Source organism: Rhincodon typus, chromosome 21, assembly GCF_021869965.1.
Source record: "Rhincodon typus isolate 14 chromosome 21, sRhiTyp1.1, whole genome shotgun sequence".
Taxonomy (NCBI): domain Eukaryota; kingdom Metazoa; phylum Chordata; class Chondrichthyes; order Orectolobiformes; family Rhincodontidae; genus Rhincodon; species Rhincodon typus.
In genome coordinates, this window is record NC_063352.1 from 18,959,193 (window position 1) to 18,981,389 (window position 22,197).

The window sequence follows — 22,197 nt, forward strand, 5'->3', positions numbered from 1 at the left end:
CTGGGATGAGGGAGAGGGTTGTTCATGGGATGAGGCCGCGGGTAGGGAGATTTTGAAGCGAGTAAAGTTCACATTGAGACCATTGGGTTGTAGGCTCCCAAGGCGGAATATGAGGTGCTGCTCCTCCAGTTTACAGGTGATGTTGTTGTGACACTGGAGGAGGCCCAGGATGGACCTGTCGTCCAGGGAGTGGGAGGTGGAGTTGAAGTGGTTCGTGACTGGAAGGTGTTGTCGTTTGTCGTGAACCGAGTGCAAGTGCTCCACAAAGTGGTCTCCGAGCCTCCTCTTGGTTTCCCCGATGTAGAGGAGACCACGTTGAGAACAGCGGATACAACAGACCACATTAGCAGATGTGCAGGTGAACATCTGTCTGATATGGAAGGTTTTTTTGGGGCCTGGGATGGAGATGAGGGGTGTGGTGTAGGGGCAGGTGTAGCACCTCCTGCGGTTGCAGGGAAAGGTGCCGGGGGTGGTGGGGCTAGTGGGGAGTGTGGAGCGAACGAGGGAGTTGCGGAGAGAGCGGTCCCTATGGGAGGGAAATATATCCTTCGTAGTGGGGTCAGATTGCAGGTGGCGGAAGTGCCGGAGAATGATGCGTTGGATACGGAGGTTAGTGGGGTGATACATGAGACAAGGGGGATTCTGTCTTCGTTTTTATTGCGGGGAGGGGATGTGAGGGCAGAGGTGCGGGAAATGCAAGCGAGGTGGATCTCGCTGCCTTGATGCCTTTACTGTCTGAAGAGGAGAATGAATTACTTCTGAGATGCTGTGGGTGCAAGAGGCAAACTACTGTGCATTACACACCACCCGTATCAGTGGCAGGGTTGGAGGAACCTGACCCGGTGCTAAAACACCCCAGGAGGAGCTAGAATAAAAAGAACTGGCCAATGTCCTCAGATCGGAGGCAGGGGGATGTAGTGATTGACACTAGGTATATAAACAGGAATGTCAGAGTTTCTCTTCACCTGTAAGCTGGATCAGTGTCAAGGACTCTTCACTTGTAAATACAGGGTGACTTGTTGATGGGATACCAGCCTCTATGGACTTATTTCAGACCTTAACTCGTGTCATCCTAAGATGAATTTGCTAAGAAATCACATAAGAATCATTTATCATTCTGCTCTCCAGTCGTTCCAGTTGCTGTCAGACCTGTTCTGGCTCCCAGTCCATTTAAGTCTCAGAAGTGAAAATTCTTATCCTTGTTTAAATCCTCTTAAAGCCTCCCTCCCCTCCCATCTCTATAGCTTCATCTCAGCTCCACAACCCTCTGAGATATATGTCTTCCTCCAGTTGTGCAACACTTGCTTCCTTTGGTTCCTGACTCTTTGGCAAGTGCATTGGACATGCTATTATTAATAGTTTATGTTTCTCCTTAGCTTCAGTGGAGCTGACTCGAGAATTTTGCCAGAGACTAGATAACCTTGTAGGACCTCAGCTCACTCTCTTGGCGTCGGACATCTGTGAGCAGTTTAATACAAACAAGAGGCTGTCAGCGTGAGTATTAACAGACCTCTGTTGGTAAAACAGAGCACTCGATGTCCTGGCCAATATTTATTCCTTAACTGATGTCAGTAAAATACTATCTGGTCGCTATTGAATTACTGTTTGTGGGAGCTTGCTATGCACAAATTAGTTGCACCGTTTCCTACATTCTAATTTTGACTACATTTCAAAAAAAGAATGCATTGGAAAGGGTGCAGACGAGATTTACCAGGATGTTGCCTGGTATGGAGGGAAGGTCTTATGAGGAAAGGCTGAGGGTTTTGAGGCTGTTTTCGTTAGAGGGCAGAAGGTTAAGAGGTGACTTGATAGAGACATACAAGATCATCAGAGGATTAGATAGGGTGGACAGTGGGAGCCTTTTTCCTCGGATGGTGATGGCTAGCACGAGGGGACATAGCTTTAAATTGAGGGGTGATAGATATAGGACAGATGTCAGAGGTAGGTTCTTTACTCAGAGAGTAGTAAGGGCGTGGAATGCCCTGCCTGCAAAAATAGTAGACTCGCCCACTTTAAGGGCATTTAAATGGTCATTGGATAAACATATGGATGATAATGGAATAGTTTAGGTTAGATGGGCTTCACATTGGTTTCACAGGTCGGCGCAACATCGAGGGCCGAAGGGCCTGTACTGCGCTGTAATGTTCTATGTTCTATGTTCTATGTTCTATATTCTATTCAGCTGTGAAGCATTTCGGATGTTCCAAGGTCATGAAAGGTGCTATATAAATATGAGCTCTTTCTGCCTTGTTCCCACATTCCTTTATTCATTCTTTCTTTTGCTTCATTCGCCTCCCTAAACAATTTTTAGAAGTTGACCTGATCTCTGTTTTAGTCACTCACTTTATTAATGTATCTTCCAGCCTTACAGCCCTCCGTATCAGAGAACTTTCTCCTCCTCTCAGGCTTAAATCTCTGACATTTACATATTGATGTAAACATATTGATTACCTTCTAAACCCGTTCAATACTGTCTGCTTTGAAATATCAATATCTACATTAGGACAGTAACTATGTTTCAAGACCTATGTCATTGGCTGTAAATTGCTGTGAAATCTCCTATGATGGAAAACACATCATAAATGCAAGTCTTTTTTTAATCTTTCTATATCCTGTCATAATATTAAACTTCACTATCAAAGCCCCTCCAACCCATCCTTAATCTACTTGGTCCATCAAATTTATATTTCCTCACACCAGGCAGCCTCCTCGTGAACCTGCACAAAGTCCTATCTACTGCATCAACATTCTGCTGCTGTGCAGAGCTGAAAACACCATGTAGTACTTTAGCTGTAGATTTCCATTGCCTTTACAGCACAGAAACAGGACATCCAGTTCAGTCAGTCCATGGTGATGTTTATACTGCAATCAAGCACCTCCCATCCTTTTCATCTAATTTATCAGCTAAAGCCTCTTTCGCCTTCTTCATGAGATAGGTGGCTCAGTGATTAGCACTGCTGCCTCACAGCACCAGGGACCCAGGTTCAATTCCATTCTCAGGCGATTATCTATGTGGAGTTTGCACATTCTCCCAGTGTCTGTGTGGGTTTCCTCCGGGTGCTCCGGTTTCCTCCCACAGTCCACAGATGTGCAGGCTAGGTGGATTGGCCATGCTAAATTGCCCATAGTGCCCAGGGATGTTTGGGTTAGACATGGGGAAATGCAGGGGTAGGGGAATGAGTCAGGGTGGGATGCTCTTCAGAGGGGTGGTGTGGATTTGTTGGGCCAAATGGCCTGTTTCCACACTGTAGGGATTCTATGATACGGTTAATGTAAAGGCCAATGTGGCTGGTTTGACTCACTCCCTGTTGTGATGTAATTATATAGAATTACGACAATGTCACTGGGCTGAGATCAGCCGTTTCCACAATTTTGCACCCAGTGAGCCATCTGGGAAACCACCTTTTTTTTTTAAAAGAAAGACTTCTGTAAATTGTAAGAAATCTTTAAGTATTATAGACTAATCAATACCATTTGTTATTCCTAAGAATGGGTGTTGTGTGTGGATAGTTGGATTACATGTGGCTAAAATTCCGCTTTAAAATTCATGAGTGTTAAATGCATGCTCATTACAATACAGATTTATTGATGGGGCTCTCTAGCTTTGAAGTTCACTTTTGCGAGGTTCACCAGTTTCAGGCCTTTTGCATATTCTGTCATTGTAAATCTTGTTTTATCAGATTTTCAAGAGGTCAAGTTAGGAAACCCAGGGTTCCTTCTGTCTGATTAAAGTTTAATCGCTCCTCATGTATCCTGATGGCTCAATAGAATAAAATACCTGCATTAGTACGAGCAAGAATTGACAGTACAAACCAATGATATATTACAGGACAAGGACCTTCCGGTTCAGTCTGTGAGCAGTTGACCATCAAAATAATTAATATAATAAGATATGCCTCTTGATACTCAATATCCAGGATCAGCCATATTGTTAATTAATTTTTAACTGTGGTGTAAATGAGTATGAAACGGATGCCAAGTTATTTACTTCTGATGATTACATCAAGTTATATCTGCTGAGTCTAATACTTTTATGCAACACACAATTTTCAGTGTCCTACAATACATTAAAGAACTTATTTGATGTACTGAAGACAAAAAAGTGCTGGAGATCACAGTCGGTCAGGCAGCATCTGTAGAGAGAAAGCAATCTAACATTTTGAGTCTAGATGACCCTTCATCTTTTCAGTACAGATTCCAGCATCTGCAGTAATTTGCTTCTGTTTATTTGATGTAGTTGCCTTTAATGCATTGGTATGGCTTATGGATCCCTCACTAAGTTTTTTTTAAATGTGACACTGTATCCTTCTGTAACACCAGTAAAGAACTATTTTGTTGCCTCGACAGATGCATAGCTGCCCAACCTTCTCCTCAGTAGGGTTCTCTCCTCATCATGTTTTCTTACCACCCCTATATTACAATGCAATATAAAGAATGTCCCATATGTGATATAACGACTGCATGTTGTTGGTGTTGCTGCATCTCACTTATTTTCAGTGACCTCTATCAGTTTACTCACTCAATCAGTTCCCATTGCGTGTTCTGTGTTAATACCCAATAGACTACACAATGCCAGGGATGTATAGAAAAGTGGTGCTTCCACCAAAGTGATCAGCAATTGGTAGCCATTTCAAGGAGTGGGTACAGCTGTTGCACAGTATAATTGAAGAAAGTTATGAATTGGGGAATAGGGAGCACAGACTTGACCAATAAAGGATGTGAAATTAATATTTAAGCAATTTACTTCAGAGCTTTAGTGTAAGTTGTACTTACAATGTCACAATTTGTGCTGGCATTTTTCTCTCACCAATGTAAATTTCTTTGTCACCATTTCCTATTCAATTTTCCTTTGTCAATTATCACAATATAGTTGTCACCTCTGGTGATTAGGTAGCTCTGTGAAGCATTTTTGAAGACTATCTTCCAGTTCCTCCTTTGTCTTGTAAATAAAAATCTAAAACTTCACATTCATGCTTGTTAAAAATGTACAGTATTTTTGGAATTGCTCTCCAAGTAATGTAAGAGAGACATGAGAGCTACACTTAAAAATTTGCATTAATACAACTTGGTACACTTCTTTCTCTTTCAGACCTGAAAAGGAACCTCACTTCAAGTTTATTTACTTCAATCACATGAATCTGGCTGAGAAAACGACCATTCACATGCGGAAAACAGCCAGCATGTCCCTGACCTCGGTCCACACTGACCTAATGAAGATCCTGGGAGATATTAACAGTGATTTCTCAAGGTACTGCCTCAATGTTTAAAAAGTTTGTTTTTTTTAATGATGAGCAGTTACTTACAGTGAGCTTTATTTCATTTTGCTTGACTTGCTTGTCGTGATTTACACAGAGCTGAAGAGGATGAAGAAATCATCGTAAAGGCGATGACCGATTACTGGGTGGTTGGCAAAAAGTCTGACCAGCGGGAACTTTATGTAATCTTGAGTCAGAAGAATGCAAATCTGATTGAAGTTAATGGTGAGTTACAAAATAATACCAAAAATAAGAATTAATAATGTTCCAGAAAGATTCTCGGGCTGATGATCACTTATTTCGAAAGGAGAATGCTGGCCTGAATGAGGTCTTCAAGATTTTAGAGAGGATATTTCAACTTGTGGTGAGATGATGATTAGGGCCAAAAGCAGATTATTAATCAAGAATTCAGTAGGGAATGCAGGACAAACATGAAAAATAGGGACAAAAACAAAGTTGCTGGAAAAGCTCAGCATGTCTGTTAGCATCTGTGAAAAATAGGGAAATACTCTGGCTACGAGAGTTAAGTTAAATAGATAGGAATTCTGCAGTGAGCGGTTCATTTCTTAACTCCCCAGTATGTGTCCTAAGTCAGGAGGTGTGATGGAATAATCTCCACTTCACTGAATGGATGCAACTCCAGCAACTCTGAAGAAACTTCGTGCCACTTGAGAAAAAGCAGTCCATTGATCAGAACCCTATCCACCGTCTTAAACAAACGTTCCTTCATAGCAGTGTGTAATGTCAACAAGATGCACTCACTGCAACTTATCCTGTCTCTGTCAAGGACACATCACAAACCCATAAACATGGCCACTTAGGGAAGACAAGGGTAGTCACCGCATGGAAATACCACCACTTGCAAGTCGAACAGCATATTACATATCATTCTTTCACTGTATTGCAAAAAAAAATTCTATGACTTCCTTAGCACCACTGTAGATGTACCTACTCCACGTGGAATGCAGTGTTTCAAGAGGGCAGCTCATCACTACCTCTGAAAGGCAATTCGCAATGTGTAGCAGTTTTCCAATGATGTTCATATCCTATGAATAAATGTTTAAAATAGGAACTTTGAATTTTCTATCACAAAGACTGGTTAAGGTGTCTTTAAGGAAAAGTTTGATGAGGGGGAAAGAAATCAAGGGATATGTTTGCAGTGAGATGAAGAAGGGTGGGGGGAGGGTTTGTAAAACCTTGTCTTTTGTTTGTAAAGGATAACATCATAGGCAGCAATTATAAGCCAATTGCAATAAGGCACAACCAAACAGGTGTGGTAGAATCAAAGAGCTGTTGACTACAGTGCAAGGTTTTGGTGTTTATAGATTATCCTCTGATTTAGAAGCAGAAAATGCCCAGTGTTTCAAGTACAGCCTGCATTGAAGTATATCTTCTACACACCAACAGTGGAGATTTTTGTTGAATGGCATGCCAACTCACTATTCCAATGATGTCTTCAAAAAAGTTTTGAAGAAGTGCCATATCAGACTCAAAACATTCTTTGTTTTTCTCTCCAAAGATGCTGCCAGACCTGCTGAGTTTCTCCAGCAGTTTCTGTTTTTATTTCAGTTTTCCAGCATTCGCAGTATTGTATTCTCATTTGAGTAGTTAATAAGATAGTGTGTTAGCAACTAATTACAGGTTATATTGATGTGATAGACATAGTTACAGAAACGTTGAGGAGAACCAGATGTTAGATCTCAATCCATTCAATGCTAGGCTGTTCTGCCTAGAAATCCATATAAATGATTTGGATTTGAATATGGGAAGTATGATTAGTAAGCTTGCAGATGACAAAATTGGTAGTGTAGTGGACAACAAAGAAGATTGCCTTAGAGTTTGACAGGACCATGATCAAGGAGTGGCAGATGGAGTTTAATTTAGATAAATGTGAGGTGCTATATTTTGGTAGGGCAGGATTTATACACTTAATGGTAATGTCCTAGGGAGTATTGCTGAACAAAGGGACCTTGAAATGCAGGTTCATAGTTCCTTGAAAGTGGAGTCGCAGGTAGATAGGATAGTGAAGAATGTGTTTGGTGCGCTTGCCTCTATTGGTTAGTGCATTGAGGATAGGAGTTAGGAGGTCATGTTGCGGCTGTACAGGACATTGATTAGGCCACTTTTAGAATACTGCGTTTAATTATGGTCTCGTTGTTACAGGAAAGATGTTGTTAATCTTGAAAGGATTCAGAAAAAAATTAAAATTATGTTGCCAGGGTTGGAGGTTTTGACCTTAAGGGAGAGGCTGAGTAGGCTGGGGCTATTTTCCCTGGAGCATCGGAGGCTGAGGGATGACCTTATAGAGGTTTATAAAATCATGAGGGCATGGATAGGGTGAATAGTCAAGGCCATTTCCCCAGGGTAGGGGACTCCAAAACTAGAGGGCATATGTTTAAGGTGAGAGAGGAAAGATTTAAACGGGACCTGAGGGGCAGTTTTTCATGCAAAGTGGGGTGCATGTAAGGAATGAACTGCCAGAGGAAGCAGTGGAAGCTGGTACAATTACAACATTTAAAAGTATGGGTATATGAATAGGAAGGGTTTAAGAGGGATATGGGCGAAATGTTGGCAAATGGGACTAGATTAATTTAAGATATTTGGTCAGCATGGGTGAGTTGGACCAGAGGATCTGTTTCTGTGCTATACATCTCTATGATTGTATATGATCTCATTGTTGTCAATGGTGCTTGTGTTTGTCCTGTATATGAATACTTTCAGACCCATAGATAACAATATTAAAATTTTGTTTCAATACGGGCTGAACTTTTAATCCTGGATCTATTGTAAAAGATTAACTTTACTTTGCCTGAAGTGAATTTACATTTAAATGGAAATGAGATTCAGTATAATTTGTTTAATCAGCAACTTGCCTCCATTTAGTGCACTTAACATGGCAAAGCATCCCTGGGCAAAATTTGGCATCGAGCAACATAATAAAATATTTGGGCAGGAAGAAGTAGAAGAGAGGTTGAGAGGTAGGGGGAATTCCAGAGCTAAGGGTCCTGAAAGCAGAAGGGCCATCTGCCAATGGTGGAGTGATTAAAATGAGGGATGCATAAGAAAATAAAATTGGAGAAGTGCAGAGATCTAATGGGTTTGAAGCAGATTACGAAGATTGGGAATAAGGGCCATAGAAGGATTGAAAATAAAGGTGGGAATTAAAAAATCGAGACTTGGGCTGGGAATCAAGGTGCACAGGATGATGAGTGAATGGGATTTGGCCCAAGTCAATCACTTAAGAGGAAATCAACTCTCCTTTGGTATATGTGGATTGTGTTTGTTATTTACATGCAAGCTAGGTTTCATGTAACAAAGAATAAGTGAAATGGCAGACTTATGCATTAACTATGGATGCATTCTGAGATCATGTTACTTCCTGGTTTTGGTTTCTGTCTTAACCACCACATCTCCTCACAGCCCAACATTCAAGCCTCATGAAGTTTTTTTCTTAAAAAAGACTTGCTGTTTTCATTCTGAGAAATCCAGGAGTAAAGTTGGATTTTAATCCCTCCAATGCCCCCTGGCTCATTCTCTCTCTCTTTTTCCCCTTCAAGATATTCCTCAAAATCTTGCTCTTTGATCATGCTTGAGGTCACCTGTTTAGACACCTTATGGAGCTCAGTATCCAATTTTTCTTCGGGATGCTCCTGTGAAGTGCTTAAAGATTTTTTTAATGTGTTAAAGGTCTTGTATAAATACAGCTGGTTGTAATTTGTGTGGGAAATAGTGGAACTTCAGACAGGGATAATCTCACATCAGTCAGGGGGCTTGAACTATTTAGCCATTGCCACTTTATAATGGGGAAAGTCGGGTGGATCTCCACCTGATTCTCCTCCATCCTCTGCATTCAGCGTGCTGCAGGTGCAGGGAGATTCCATTCATTGCATTTATAAGCAGGATTGGTACCCAGGCCAAAACTGTTGATTTATGATGAAAAGTTGGATAGACTGGGCACAGATTAAAGGAATTTCTAATTGTGGTGTTTGAGATGATCAGAAGGTTAGATAGTTCCTCTCTATCTGCGCTGTTTCCTTCTGGTGAGGCAGGTTCGGTACGAGGTGGGGCATAACCTTCAAATTGGAGCTAAGACACTTAGGGGCAAAGTCATGAAGCACTCCATCGTACAAGCCACAGTGGAGGTGTGGAACTCTTCACCCACCCGCCAGCAGGGCGAAAACAAAAAGCTGTTGAGGCTGTGTTTCAGTTGAGAATTTGAAAACTGAGGTTGATAAATTAATGTTTGACGTGAGTACTCAGGGTTACAGTACTGTGGATAGATGGGGTAAAATACAGAACAGCCATGACCTATTTGAAGCATGGAACAGACTGGAGGAACTGAAAGGCCACAGGTTAACACTCTCACCCTATTCCCATTAATTTGTGTACCTCCCAAATTGCTTCTGGTTCTGGGTACAGCAATAGTTGCAGTTGAAAGTCCAGCAGAGGTCAAATCAAGATCAGATCAGCTGTGGTTTAACTAAATAGTATAAGAGAGTGTGTTTACAAATGTCATCACTCCAGAGCTGATATGTGCAGAGAGAGAGAGACAGAGAGGAGGGTGGGGGTGCCCACTGGACAGTCAAGAAGATATGGGCAGATAGCCTTAGAATCCCCTGAATACACTTCACCCTCTCACCATTGTTACAATGGGGCATCTGGAGAGTAAGTGCAGCCAGGTCCATGGCACCCCGGGTGACTCAACTGTGTAGAGGATACAGTGACTGGAAGGGCAACAGTGACAGGGGATTCAGTAGTTAGGGAAGTAGACAGACATTTATGGGGCTGTGGGTGGGATTCATGGGAAGTGAACATTGCTGGCTCAGCCAGCATTTATTGCCTGTTCCTAGTTACCCTTGAGAAGGTGGTAGTGAGCTGCAGCCTTTAACAGCTGTAGTGCATGTACTATAGGTAGACACACAATGCCGTTAGGAAGTGAATTCCAGGATTTTGACCTAGTGTCAGTGAAGGAAGGACAATACATTGCCCAGTCAGGGTGATAAGCGGCCTGGAGGGGAATTTGCAGGTCATGATGTACCCAGGTATTAGTTGGCCTGGCCCTTCTAGATGGAACTGCTGGATTTGCAAGAGGCTGTCATGGAGCTTTGGAGAATTTCTGCAGTGCATCTTGTAGATGTTACATACTGCTGGTGCTAAGAATTGGTGGTAAAGTTACTGCATGTTTGAGGATGGGGTGGCAAGCAAGCTGGCTGCTTTGTCCTGGATGGTGTCAAGCTTCTTGTGTTGTTGAACTCATCCTCATCCAGGCAAGTGGATTCCATCATGTTCCTGACTTGTGCCTTATAGATGGTGGACAGGCTTTGGTGAGTCATTTTTTTCAGTTGTGTCTTTTGTACTCATGTGCTGGGCTCCCGCTCCATTGAGGATGGGGATATCTGTGGAGTCACTTCCAGTGAGTTGTTTGATTGGTCACCACCATTCACAACTGGATGTGGCAAGACTACAGAGCCTAGATCTGATACATCAGTAGTAGGATTGCTTATCTGTCACTTCTTGCTTGTGCTGTTTAGCACAGAAGTAGTCCTCTTTCGTAGCTTCATCAGGTTGAGACCTCTTTATTTCAGGTATCCTGGTGCTGCTCCTGGCAAGACGTCCTTGACCCTTCATTGAAACAGGGTTGAACCCTTAGCTTGATGGTAATGGTAGATTGGGGGATATGCTGGCCATGAGATGAACAGATTGAGGTAGAGTACAATTCTGCTGCTGTTGATGGCCCACAGCACTTTGTGGATACACAGTCTTGAATTGCTGGATCTGTTCAGTTGTTCCATTTAGCGCAGTGATAGTGTCACACAAAAAGTCCACAGGGCCATGGTGCAAAATAATGCCAACAAGAAAAAGAATCTCAAAAATATAAGCCTTAAGACCTTGTATCTTAATGCACAGAGCATTTGCAATTAAATGGATTAATTAGTCACGTAAATACAGATAAACAGGTATGATACAGTAAGGATTATGGAGACGTGATTGCAGGGTGACCAGGGATGGGAACTGAATAATCATGGGAATTCAGCTTTTAGGAAGGGCAAACAAAACGGAAAAGAGATAGTGTAGTTTTGCTGGTTAAAGAGTAAAATTAATACAATAGTGAAGAAGGATTTTGGCTCTAGTGAAGAAGAATCTGTGCAGGAAGAACTTTGAAACACCAAGATAGTGATAGTGGGGGTTGTACATAAACTCCCTTAAAATATAATGGCAATGTTGGAGAAGGTATTAAACAGGAAATTAGAGAGACAAGCAGTAAAAGTACAGCTGTAGCTATGGGTGGCTTTAATCTGCACATAGATTGGGCAAATCAAGTCAGTAATAATACCATAGAGGAGGAATTCCTGGAGTGTGTGCAGAATGGCTTTCTGGATCAATACATTGAGAAACCAACTAGAGAATAGGCCATCCTGAATTGGGCTTTGTAATGAGAAAGGAATAATACTTGTGTAAGACCTCTTGAGAAAAAGGGACCGTATAATGATAGAATCCATCATTAAGATCGAGAATGTTGTTGTTAATTATGAGATTGGTGTCCTGGATCTAAATAAAGGAAATCATAATAGTATGAGGCATAAGCTGGCTATGATAAATTGGGTAATGTTACTTAAAGGGATAATGGTGGATAAGCAATGGCAAACATTTAAAGGGCACATGCAGGAACTGCAGCAATTGTTCATTCCTGCCTGACAATAAAACAAAATGGGAAAGGTGGCCTGACCATGGCTAACCAAGGAAAATAGGGATAATATAAGATCCAGTGAAGAGGCATACAAATTAGCCAAAAAAGCAGCAGACCTGAGGATTAAAAGCAGTTCATGTTTCAACAAATAATGATAAAAGGATTGACTAAGAGGGGTGAAGTTGTGTCAGTGTAAGCTGGTGAGGAACATACGAACTGATAGTCACAGAAGCTTTAGCGATGTGAAAGGAAAAAAAAACTAATGAAGACAATAAAAGTCCCTTACAATCAGAAACAGAGAAAGTTATAATGGGGAACAAAGATGGCAGACCAATAAATACGTACTTTGGTTCTGTCTTCACAGTAGAGGAAAAAAAAATTTCCCAAAAATGTTGGGGAATGCAAGGTCTAGTGAGAGGGAGGAGCTGAAAGTAATCAGTATTAGTAAAAAATGGTGTTTGGAAAATTACTGGGATTTAAAATCCCAGTGCCTGATGATCTACATCGTAGAATACTTAAAGTAGCTGTAGAAATGGTGGATGCGTTGGTGGTCATCTTTCAAAATTTTGTAGACTCTGGAACAGTTGCTACAGATGGGAAGGTAGCTAATGTAACCTCGCTATTTTAAAAAGGAGGCAGAGAGAAAACATGGAATAATAGACCAGTCAGCCTGACATCAGTAGTGGGAGAAATGCTAAAGTTCATTGTAAAAGATTTAATGGCAGAGCAATTGGAAAACAATGGTAGAATCAGACATAGTGTGAATTTGCAAAAGGGAAATCATGTTTGACAAATCTTCTGGAATTCTTTGAGGATGTAACTAGTAGAGTTGATTAGGGGTAGCCAGTGGAAGTAGTTTTCAAAGGCTTTTGATCAGAGATTAACATGTGTATTTAGTGTGTGGGATTGGGATAGTGTATTTATATGCTGTTAGCAGAGGTAGGGAATAAACAGATCTTTTTCAGAGTGGAAGGCATTGACCAGTGGGGGTACTCTGTGTTTGGATCCCAGCTATTCTCAATATATATAAATTATTTTGATGAAGGAACTAAATTTGAAGTCTCCCAAGTTTGCAGATGACAGGAAGCTGAATGGGAGGGTGAACTATGAGGAGGATACAGGGATGCTTCAGTGTGATTTGGATAAGTGGAGTGAGTGGACAGATGCATGGCAGAAGAAGTATGATGTGGATAAATGTGAGGTTATTCACTTTGGTTAAAAAAAAGCAGGAAGGCAGATAATTATCTGAAAGACAATAGATTGAAAAAGGGGGAGGTGTAGCAAGGCCTGGGTGTCCTTGTACACCAGTCGCTGAAATTGAGCATGCAGGGCAGCAGGTGTGAAGAAAACAAATGGTATGTTGGCCTTCGTAGCAAAAGGATTCAAATGGAGGAGCGGGGATGTCTTGCTGCAGTTGTACAGTGTCTTGGTGAGACCACACCTGGAGTTTTGTGTGCAGTTTTGAACTCTTATCTGAGGAAGGATGTTCGAACTATGGGGAGTTTAACGAAGGTTTACTAGACTGATTCCTGGGATGGCAGGACTGACATATGAAGAGAGACTGGTTGAGGCCAAAACGTTGCATGTTTCCAGGGAATTAAATATAGTTCTTAGGGCTAAAGGGATCAAAGATGTGAGGAGAAAGTGGGAACAGTTGGATGGTCATCCATAATCATATTGAATGAAGAAGCAGGCTCAAAGGGCCATAAAGCCTATTCCTGCTCTTATTTAATGTGTTTCAGTGGTTTTCCTGTTTCATATTGTAGAGTGTGAACAGAATTGGGTTGCATGAGACTTCAGAGATTGCTGAGCTTTAGCATTGTTCAAGCAGTTCAAGTACAGTTAGGCAGTTTTTAAGTGGGGTGCTGAGTGGTTCTAACTATGAGTGGAGGGATATTGATGACAAAGCCAAACAGACCTAATATTTACCTTGGAAAATGTGGTATTTATGCTGATAATGGGGGTGGGATGAGCAAATAGGTGGAGACGGAGCCCAGATAGAGAGGAAAAAAAGGGAAGGCACAGGGATTGTTGATAGTAAACCACCTATTGCTCACCACACATCACCCCCTCCCAGCCTCTGCATAAATACCACTTTTTCCAAGCTGTTATCAGTTCAGAAGAAGGCTCACTGGACTCAAAATATTAACTTTTGTTCTCTCTCCAAATGCTGCCAGAGCTGCTGAGTTCTCCAGCAATTTTTGGTTTTTGCTTTGTTTCAATCCAGCATCCACAGTTATTTGTTTCATTTGAACATTTACCTTGTTCTTTTTCTGACCATGTCTCTCCCTCCAGAGGAAGTTAAGAAACTCTGTGCAACGCAGTTCAGCAACATCTTCTTCTTAGATTAACCATCAAGTTCGCCACCCATTATGACTTTGGGTGTGTCACAGACATTCAGGTGAGCGCTGGCACAAGCAGTAACTGTACAGTGCTGGACACAGCAAGTAACTCGTGCTCTTCACTCTGCCAATGGCCAGTGCAGCGTCCTTATTAATGCTGCTTGTCCTTGGAAGTCCCCATCTCGAATCACAGACAGCAGATGCTGTTATAGGAAATTTCCATGGAATGTAAGATAATTAGATTTTAAATATTTATGGCAACTGAATTAAAAGAATGTCAACTTTATCATTCCAGTCTGTAATATATAGCAAGCTTGTATTGTAAAAAAAATAAATTAACAGTAACATTTGAGTGACATTTTAACTTCTTTCCAATTGTGTCTGTGTATTTTTGCTTTATTTATACATTGACCCTCATTTAAGAGGGTTGATCATTGGATATTTTATAGAAAATTATATTCTCTAACATATGACAAATGATCTTCCTGTATAAAATGGGCCTTTTTTTACTTAAAAAGTTGTGAGTTTATGTCTGAAGTAAAACCTGTATTTATGAAGAAGTGTTCTGGTGCAGCAATGCTGAGTGTGGGTTACTGTAGAGATTAGTATACAGCTGTGTACTGTGTAACTTGGCTTTTGAGCAAAGCTACATCTAGTACACTGTAATATCTGTGGACATGAATGCTTGAAACAAAATATAATGACAATTTGGAGAATTCATTTATTTTTTAAGCAAGTTTAGTCAAGCAATTAAACTGTCCGTTACTTGGACATTAATCCCACATTTATAGTAACATCTTTTATCAAAAAAATTTCAGAAACTAGATAGAAAAAATTGCATTATGTGAACATTTTTACATTAAATGGGCAGTTAACACAAAGAAGCCTCTTTTATGATTAAGGAAATGGAGAAGTCCATTGTCACGTATATTGAAGGCATCTTTTGTGTTCCCTGATGTAAATGGTGCCCACTTAAATCACACTCATAGGGCTTTGCCTCCCCTTCTTCAGTGCTAGTTATAAATTGACACCCCTGTCCAAATTACAGCACTGAACCGTAGTAATGCAATCCTCAAATGTCATCTTTTTCATTGCCTGATCTTGTATACTGCATGCTGTAAATTCTCAATTTTTTTGCTAGAAAGAGAAGTTAGTACAAATTTTGTACCTCAAACTTACATTTTTCACATCAGATAAGTACAGCCATGTACCCGATAAATTGTATTTTAGTGTTTGAGAATTCTGCCTCTTTGTTTTCCCTACTTCAACATAAAACCAAACGGGTTTGTCTGAAAAAAGGTGCTGATTTATCCATGTAATGATACATATTTTTAAAAATAAATAAAATCTATCCACACTAATTCAAGACTTTGTTGTGTTTCAGTGCTGTGCCTAAACTTGTATGAAATTCAAGACAAAAATAAATCAAAGTTTTTTTTCTTAGATGTGGAGTGCAGTATTGTTTAGCTTCTGGAAAATAAAATCAACTCGCCGGGTTTGACTTGCTGATGTTGAATCCTACCAAAGTACTATTGCTGTTTTGATTGCCAGTTGCAGTTTTCAAGTTCACCTCAGTTCAATGGCTTTTATTCAATTTACATGTAGGACAATTTAATGAAACTACAAAATTATGTAAAAGAATAAACTTGCATTTATGAATATATAATAATTCAAAAGTTTAGTATTATGAATTAGAATTGAGGAAAAATAAAATGTAAATTCATTGTCCAATAATTTTAATTTCATGACAAATTTTATATACATAGTGTCTTTCACAATTCCATTCTATTTCAAAGACACCTCACGACTAAGTGATATACGTTAGAAGTGCAGTCACAACTGTAATGTAGGAACTGCATCACCCAATTTGCACACAGCAAAGTTCCCAAAAAATTCAGTGAACAATTTAAGTTTAGAGTTTATAAAACAGTTTACATTAAATATTGCCCTTGTCACTGGGGAGAACTTGCCCTGCTTTTCTTTAAAATAGTGCCATGAGACTTTTTTTTTTCCATCCAGCTAAGAAATGAGATGATTCTATGAGATAGTGTCTCCATTTAAAGATTACAGCTTTCGACTGTCTGCAATCCCTCAGTATTTGTAGAAACTACATCTTTGCACATTTATATTGCTTGGCTTTGATGACAAATGTGCATTCCTCAGTAAATCTGTTTCATTTAGTTTCGGTAATAGACTAGCGCACTAGATACTTAATCCTGATGGACTGTATAGACTGGAGAAAAAGCCCATGTCTGGACAACTTTACATCAATAGGATCCACGTAGCCTTCTCGTAAACCTGCATTCCAGCATATTTGCCATAAGGTTGCTTGAGAGTGATTCAACATTTAAAACCAAGTTTGGAAATCTTGCATGTTCACACAAAAGGCAGGCAGAACCTTTATTAATAGACTCATCAGAAATTCAGTACTTAATGTGCACTCTTTCAGAACAGCACTAAATTCAGTCTGGAGTGAGGCTTTGACCCAACCTAATAATTTCAAGACAAGAGTACTACCTATTGAGCTACGCATATGATGCAAAGGTAAATGGGATTGAAATAAGCAGCTCCAATATTATGGTACACAGGTCACACTAGTTGAAGGGTGGTCATGGCACATCCAAAGAAACATGACTGAGTACCACCACACACTGCCATGAAAACAGCCCACAAGATGTTCTGTATATCCAATAAGGCATTCATAAGAAACCTCTTTACTGCAAAAGCATGAAATGTAGAACTCTCTATCACAAGTAATTGAGGTGAATATTATAAAGGCTTTTAAGGACAAGCTAGATTAATATGGGGGAGAAAGGAATAAAAAGGAAATGTTGATGGAGCTTGATGAAGATAGATGCCAATGTGGAGCAATCTGGCTATGACCATTCAAGCTGAATGTCTTTTTCTGTGCTGTAAATTTACTGCTGCCAGTTTGCTTGTTGTGAGGTCCAGCATATACAAGGGGACTTGCTAGTCAAATGGGTATTGAGCTGTGTTTCATATGAAGTGTCCTACATGGAATGAACTTCAAGGTATAGGAGAAGATGGTCATTTTGGCACTTAAACCCATTTCATCGTTGAAATAGATCATGCTTCGTTCAGCTTAGAGTAGCTGATCAGTCACCTCTCTCCAATTCTTTTGCTGGTCACATATTTGCATTCCAATTACTGCTGCATTTATGTCTTACTACCAAATCCATCTATTTGACTTAGGACCGCAAGATAAGGCCTCTTCCTGGTAGTCCCATCTTTAATCATGTCTCACCACGCCCCCTCTTTCTCTGTAATGGATTGCTCTACCATTTCAAACTTTACTTATCTATTAACTCAATTCTTCCTCTACTTTATTGATCCCCTGATTTACTGGTTCTTGATCTTGGCCTTTCAAGTTACTCAAACATACATCTCAACATCCACATCTCATTAGTATACATCATTGTTCCTTTCTTCTTGACATTGGTCAAGTTTCTGCACTACATAACAAGGCTGCAGTCTCAATTCCACCCCATCTACTCTCGATCATCAGTAAAGTGATGGAAGGTATCATCAATAGCAGCAAGCAGCACTTATTCAGTACTAACCTGCTCAGTGATGCCCAGTTTGGATACCACCAGGTCAATCATCTCCTGACCTCATTACATTACACCCTTAGTTCAAGCAGGGACAGAAGTTCTGAATTCCAGATGTGAGGTGAGCATGATGGTCATTGACATCAAGGCTACATTTGACAGAAGTGTGGCATCAAGGAACCCCAGCAAAACTGCAATCAATTGGAAATGGGGGCAAACTCTCTGCTGGTTGGAGTCATATCTGGCATATAGGAAGATGGTTTTAGCTGTTGGAGGTCAGTCATCTCAGCTCCAGGACATCTCTGCAGGAGTTCTTTTGGGTAGTGTCCTGGACCCAACCATCTTCAGCTGCTTTATCAATGATCTTCCCTCCATCATAAGATCAGAAATGGAATGTTCACCAATGATTGCACTATGTTCAGCACCATTTGCAACTCTCCAGACACTGATACAGTCCCTGCCCAAATGCAACAAGACCTGGAAAATATCCAGACTTGGGCTGACAAGTAAATAACATTTGCACCATGCAAATGCCAGGCAATGACCATCTCCAATAAGAAACAATCCAACCACTGCCCCTTGACATTCAATAGTATCACTATCACTGAATCTCCCACTATAAACATCTGTGGGGTTACCACTGACCAGAAACTCAACTGGACTCACCATATAAATACTATGGCTACAACTGCAGGCCAGAGGCTAGGAATACTATAGCAAGTAACTCACTTCCTGACTCCCCAAAACCTGTCCACTATTTACAAGGCACAAGTCAGGAGTCTGATGGAATACTCCACACTTGCCTGATGCATGCAGATCCAACAACACTCAAGAAGCTTGACACCATACATGGCAAAGCAGTCCACTTGACTGGCACCATATTTATAGGCATCCACTTCATCCACCACCATCACTCAGCAGTAGCAGTGTGTACCATTTACAAGATGCACTGTAGAAATTCACCAAAGATCCTTAGACAGCACCTTCCAAATCCACTGGGTCAAAATTCTGGAATTCCACCCCTAACAGCATGATGGGTCAACCTACAGCACATGGACTGCAGTAGTTAAAGAAGAAAGCTCACTAACCCTACTGAAGGGCAACTGGGGATAGGCATTAAATGATGGCCAGCCAGTGATATGATAGTCCCGGAAGAGAATTAAAAATACTGTCTTGTAGATCCTTTCAGTTTCAGCAATGCTTTTCTATTTCACAACACTCCACTGCACTTTCTCCATTTAGTCTAATGAGATCTAATCTGTTGCCTACCATACTCACTAGCATAGAAGACAATTTTAAAAACCTGATAATTGCCTCCAAATTCTGGGGTCAACTTTTAAATTGACTATAAAAATGCTAACACAAAGAGTGGGTAGGTCTTAAACTTCCAGGTACCTTGCTAACTTTTTCTGTATCGCCTTTTTGATTTCTTATGGCCAGTGATAAGGCTTTTCTGGGGTGAAAAATCATGTAAGTACTGTGAGTGTAGTATGTCATGGGTGAAAAACAATTGACTTCTGTGTTGAATATGTTCTCTAAACAAGTTGCAGACAACTCCAACCAGAATGTTATGAATGAATTTGCCCAGGTGTCCCACAGTACCAAAGCGGTCAATTCAATACAAATGCAAACCTATACCAAAGCAAAACATTCTCACTTCATTAGGAACAAAATTATAATAATCTTTAATACTAAACATACTATCCCTAATCCTATTTGGCCCCTTACGGTTACAATACTTCCCAAATCACTTGTGAATTTACGCATCACTTGTGAATTTAGACAGTTACTCTCTTTATGGGTCTGTCTGGCGTCTGCAAAGCTGCTTTTTCCCTCTCTCCCTGTGGATGGTCAGGTGGTCTCTGCCTCTTGCCATTGCTGGTCTCTTCTAAAGACCTCAGACAATTCCAAGAGCAAGATTTGCAGGTGAACTCTGTTTTTATATCTTTTAGATGGTTGTCTGGCACTTTCTATAGTACTGGCCAATCAGGGAGATACACTTAATAGTTTTAAACAAGAGTCAATCATTTAGATGGCATGCTACTGTCAGTTTCTTTGTGTAACAGGACCCAGTACCTCTGTCTGGGCTGTCCTTTGTTTAGTGGATAAGTTATTGGGGGTGTCTGTGCAGAATAAAACTGTTGCCTATTACATTACGCTAATGTCATTAGCATTTGGCTGCTGTGTTTGCACTGTGTCTGGTGTGTGGGTTTTGTGATTTCAGAGTTTCATTTGGCCAATGTACCCAGCATCCCCTGCTGTTTGGCCAAGTTAGCAATCTATCTGTTTTAGCAACCAGGAGGCTGCTACAAGTATATGTATAAACATCATTTATTTTGGGGCTGGAGAAGTGGGTTTGACTTATATGACATAATTTAAGGTGATTTCCATTTTTCCACATTCTGATACCAATTATTGTCTAGTCTCTCCTTAAATAAGTTAGACAACTTCAACCAGAATGTTATGAATGAATTTGCTCAGGTGTCCTACAATACCGAAGTGGTCAAATCACTACAAACACAGGTAGACAAGGTAGTGAAAAAGGCATTTGGTATGCTTGCCTTTATTGGTCTGTCCATTCAGCTTAGGAGTTGGGATGTCATGTTGCGAGTGTACAGGATATTGGTTAGGCCACTTTTGAAACACTGCGTGCAATTCTGGTCTCCCTGCTATAGGAAAGATGTTGCCAGGATTGGAGGGTATGTGCTATATGGAGAAGCTGAATAGGCTGGAGCTTTTTTCCCCAGAGCATCGGAGGCTGAGGGGTGACGTTATAGAGGTTTATAAAATCATGACAGGCGTGGATAGGGTGAATAGCCAAGGTCCTTTTCCAGGGTAGGGGAGTCCAAAACTAGAGGGCATAGGTTTAAGGTGAGAGGGAAAGATTTAAAAGGGACTTAAGGGGCAGTTCTTCACACAGAGGGTGGTGTGTGTATGGAATGAGCTCCTAGAAGTGGTGGAGGTGCAATTATAACATTTAAAAGGCATTTGGATGCATATATGAATAGAAAGGGTTTAGAGGAATTTGGGCAAAATGCTGGCCAATGGGACTAGATTAATTTAGGGTATCTGGTTGGAATGGACAAGTTGGACCAAAGGGTGTGTTGTCCGTGTGCTGTTCAACTCTATGACAACCCACTACCAATGTAAACAGTCTCAGCTTTATTATTAAAGAATTTACAATAGCCTTTATACTAAACAATACTATCTCTAATCCTGGGGTAGTAGGAACTGCAGATGCTGGAGAATCCGAGACAACAAGGTGCAGGGCTGGATGAACACAGCAGGCCAAGCAGCATCATAGGAGCAGAGAGGCTGACGTTTCGGGCCTCGACCCTTCATCAGAAAAGGGGGAGGGGAAGGGGGTTTTGAAATAAATAGGGAGAGAGTGGGAGGCGGATAGAAGAGGGATAGAGGAGAGGATAGGTGGAGAGGAAACAAACAGGTCGAAGAGGCGGGGATGGGGCCAGGAAAGGTGAGTGTAGGTAGGGAGTTAGGAAGGGGATAGGTCAGTCCAGGGAGGACGGACAGGTCAAGGGGGCGGGATGAGGTTGGTCGGTAGGAGATGGAGGTGCGGCTTGAGGTGGGAGGAGGGGATAGGTGGGAGGAAGAACAGGTTAGGGAGGCAGGGACGAGCTGGACTGGTTTTGGGATGCGGTAGGGGGAGGGGAGATTTTGAAACTTGTGAAATCCACATTGATACCATTGGGCTGCAGGGTTCCCAAGCGGAATATGAGTTGCTGTTCCTGCAACCTTCGGGTGGCATCGTTGTGGCACTGCAGGAGGCCCAGGATGGACATGTCGTCTGAGGAATGGGAGGGGGAGTTGAAATGGTTCGCGACCGGGAGGTGCAGTTGTTTGTTGCGAACCGAGCGTAAGTGTTCTGCAAAGCGGTCCCCGAGTCTCCGCTTGGTTTCCCCGATGTAGAGGAAGCCACACCGGGTACAGCGGATGCAGTATACTACATTGGCAGATGTGCAGGTGAACATCTGCTTGATGTGGAAAGTCTTCTTGGGGCCTGGGATGGGGGTGAGGGAGGAGGTATGGGGGCAGGTGTAGCACTTCCTGCGGTTGCAGGGAAAAGTGCCGGGTGTGGTGGAGCTGGAGGGGAGTGTGGAGCGGACAAGGGAGTCACGGAGAGAGTTGTCCCTCCGGAAAGCAGATAAGGGTGGGGAGGGAAAGATGTCTTTGGTGGTGGGGTCGGATTGCAGATGGCGGAAGTGTCGGAGGATGATGCGTTGGATCCGGAGGTTGGTGGGGTGGTACGTGAGGACGAGGGGGATTCTTTTTTGGTTCTTATTGCGTGGACGGGGTGTGAGGGATGAGGTGCGGGAGATGTGGGA

At 41.5% G+C, this 22,197-nt stretch overlaps 1 protein-coding gene across 5 annotated transcripts in view; it reads left to right on the forward strand.

Annotated features, from left to right (window-relative positions):
- Window positions 1-14,649, forward strand: part of ccz1 (CCZ1 homolog, vacuolar protein trafficking and biogenesis associated) — a 45,874-nt gene extending 31,225 nt beyond the window's left edge. For all 5 annotated transcript variants that reach the window (XM_048609483.1, XM_048609485.1, XM_048609482.1 and 2 more), the window contains 4 exons: window positions 1,377-1,494; window positions 5,090-5,248; window positions 5,353-5,480; window positions 14,239-14,649. In XM_048609483.1, the coding sequence (XP_048465440.1) occupies window positions 1,377-1,494; window positions 5,090-5,248; window positions 5,353-5,480; window positions 14,239-14,294 (461 nt within the window). In that variant the 3' untranslated portion in view covers window positions 14,295-14,649. The remainder of the gene's footprint in view (window positions 1-1,376; window positions 1,495-5,089; window positions 5,249-5,352; window positions 5,481-14,238) is intronic.
- Window positions 14,650-22,197: the final 7,548 nt, after the last annotated feature.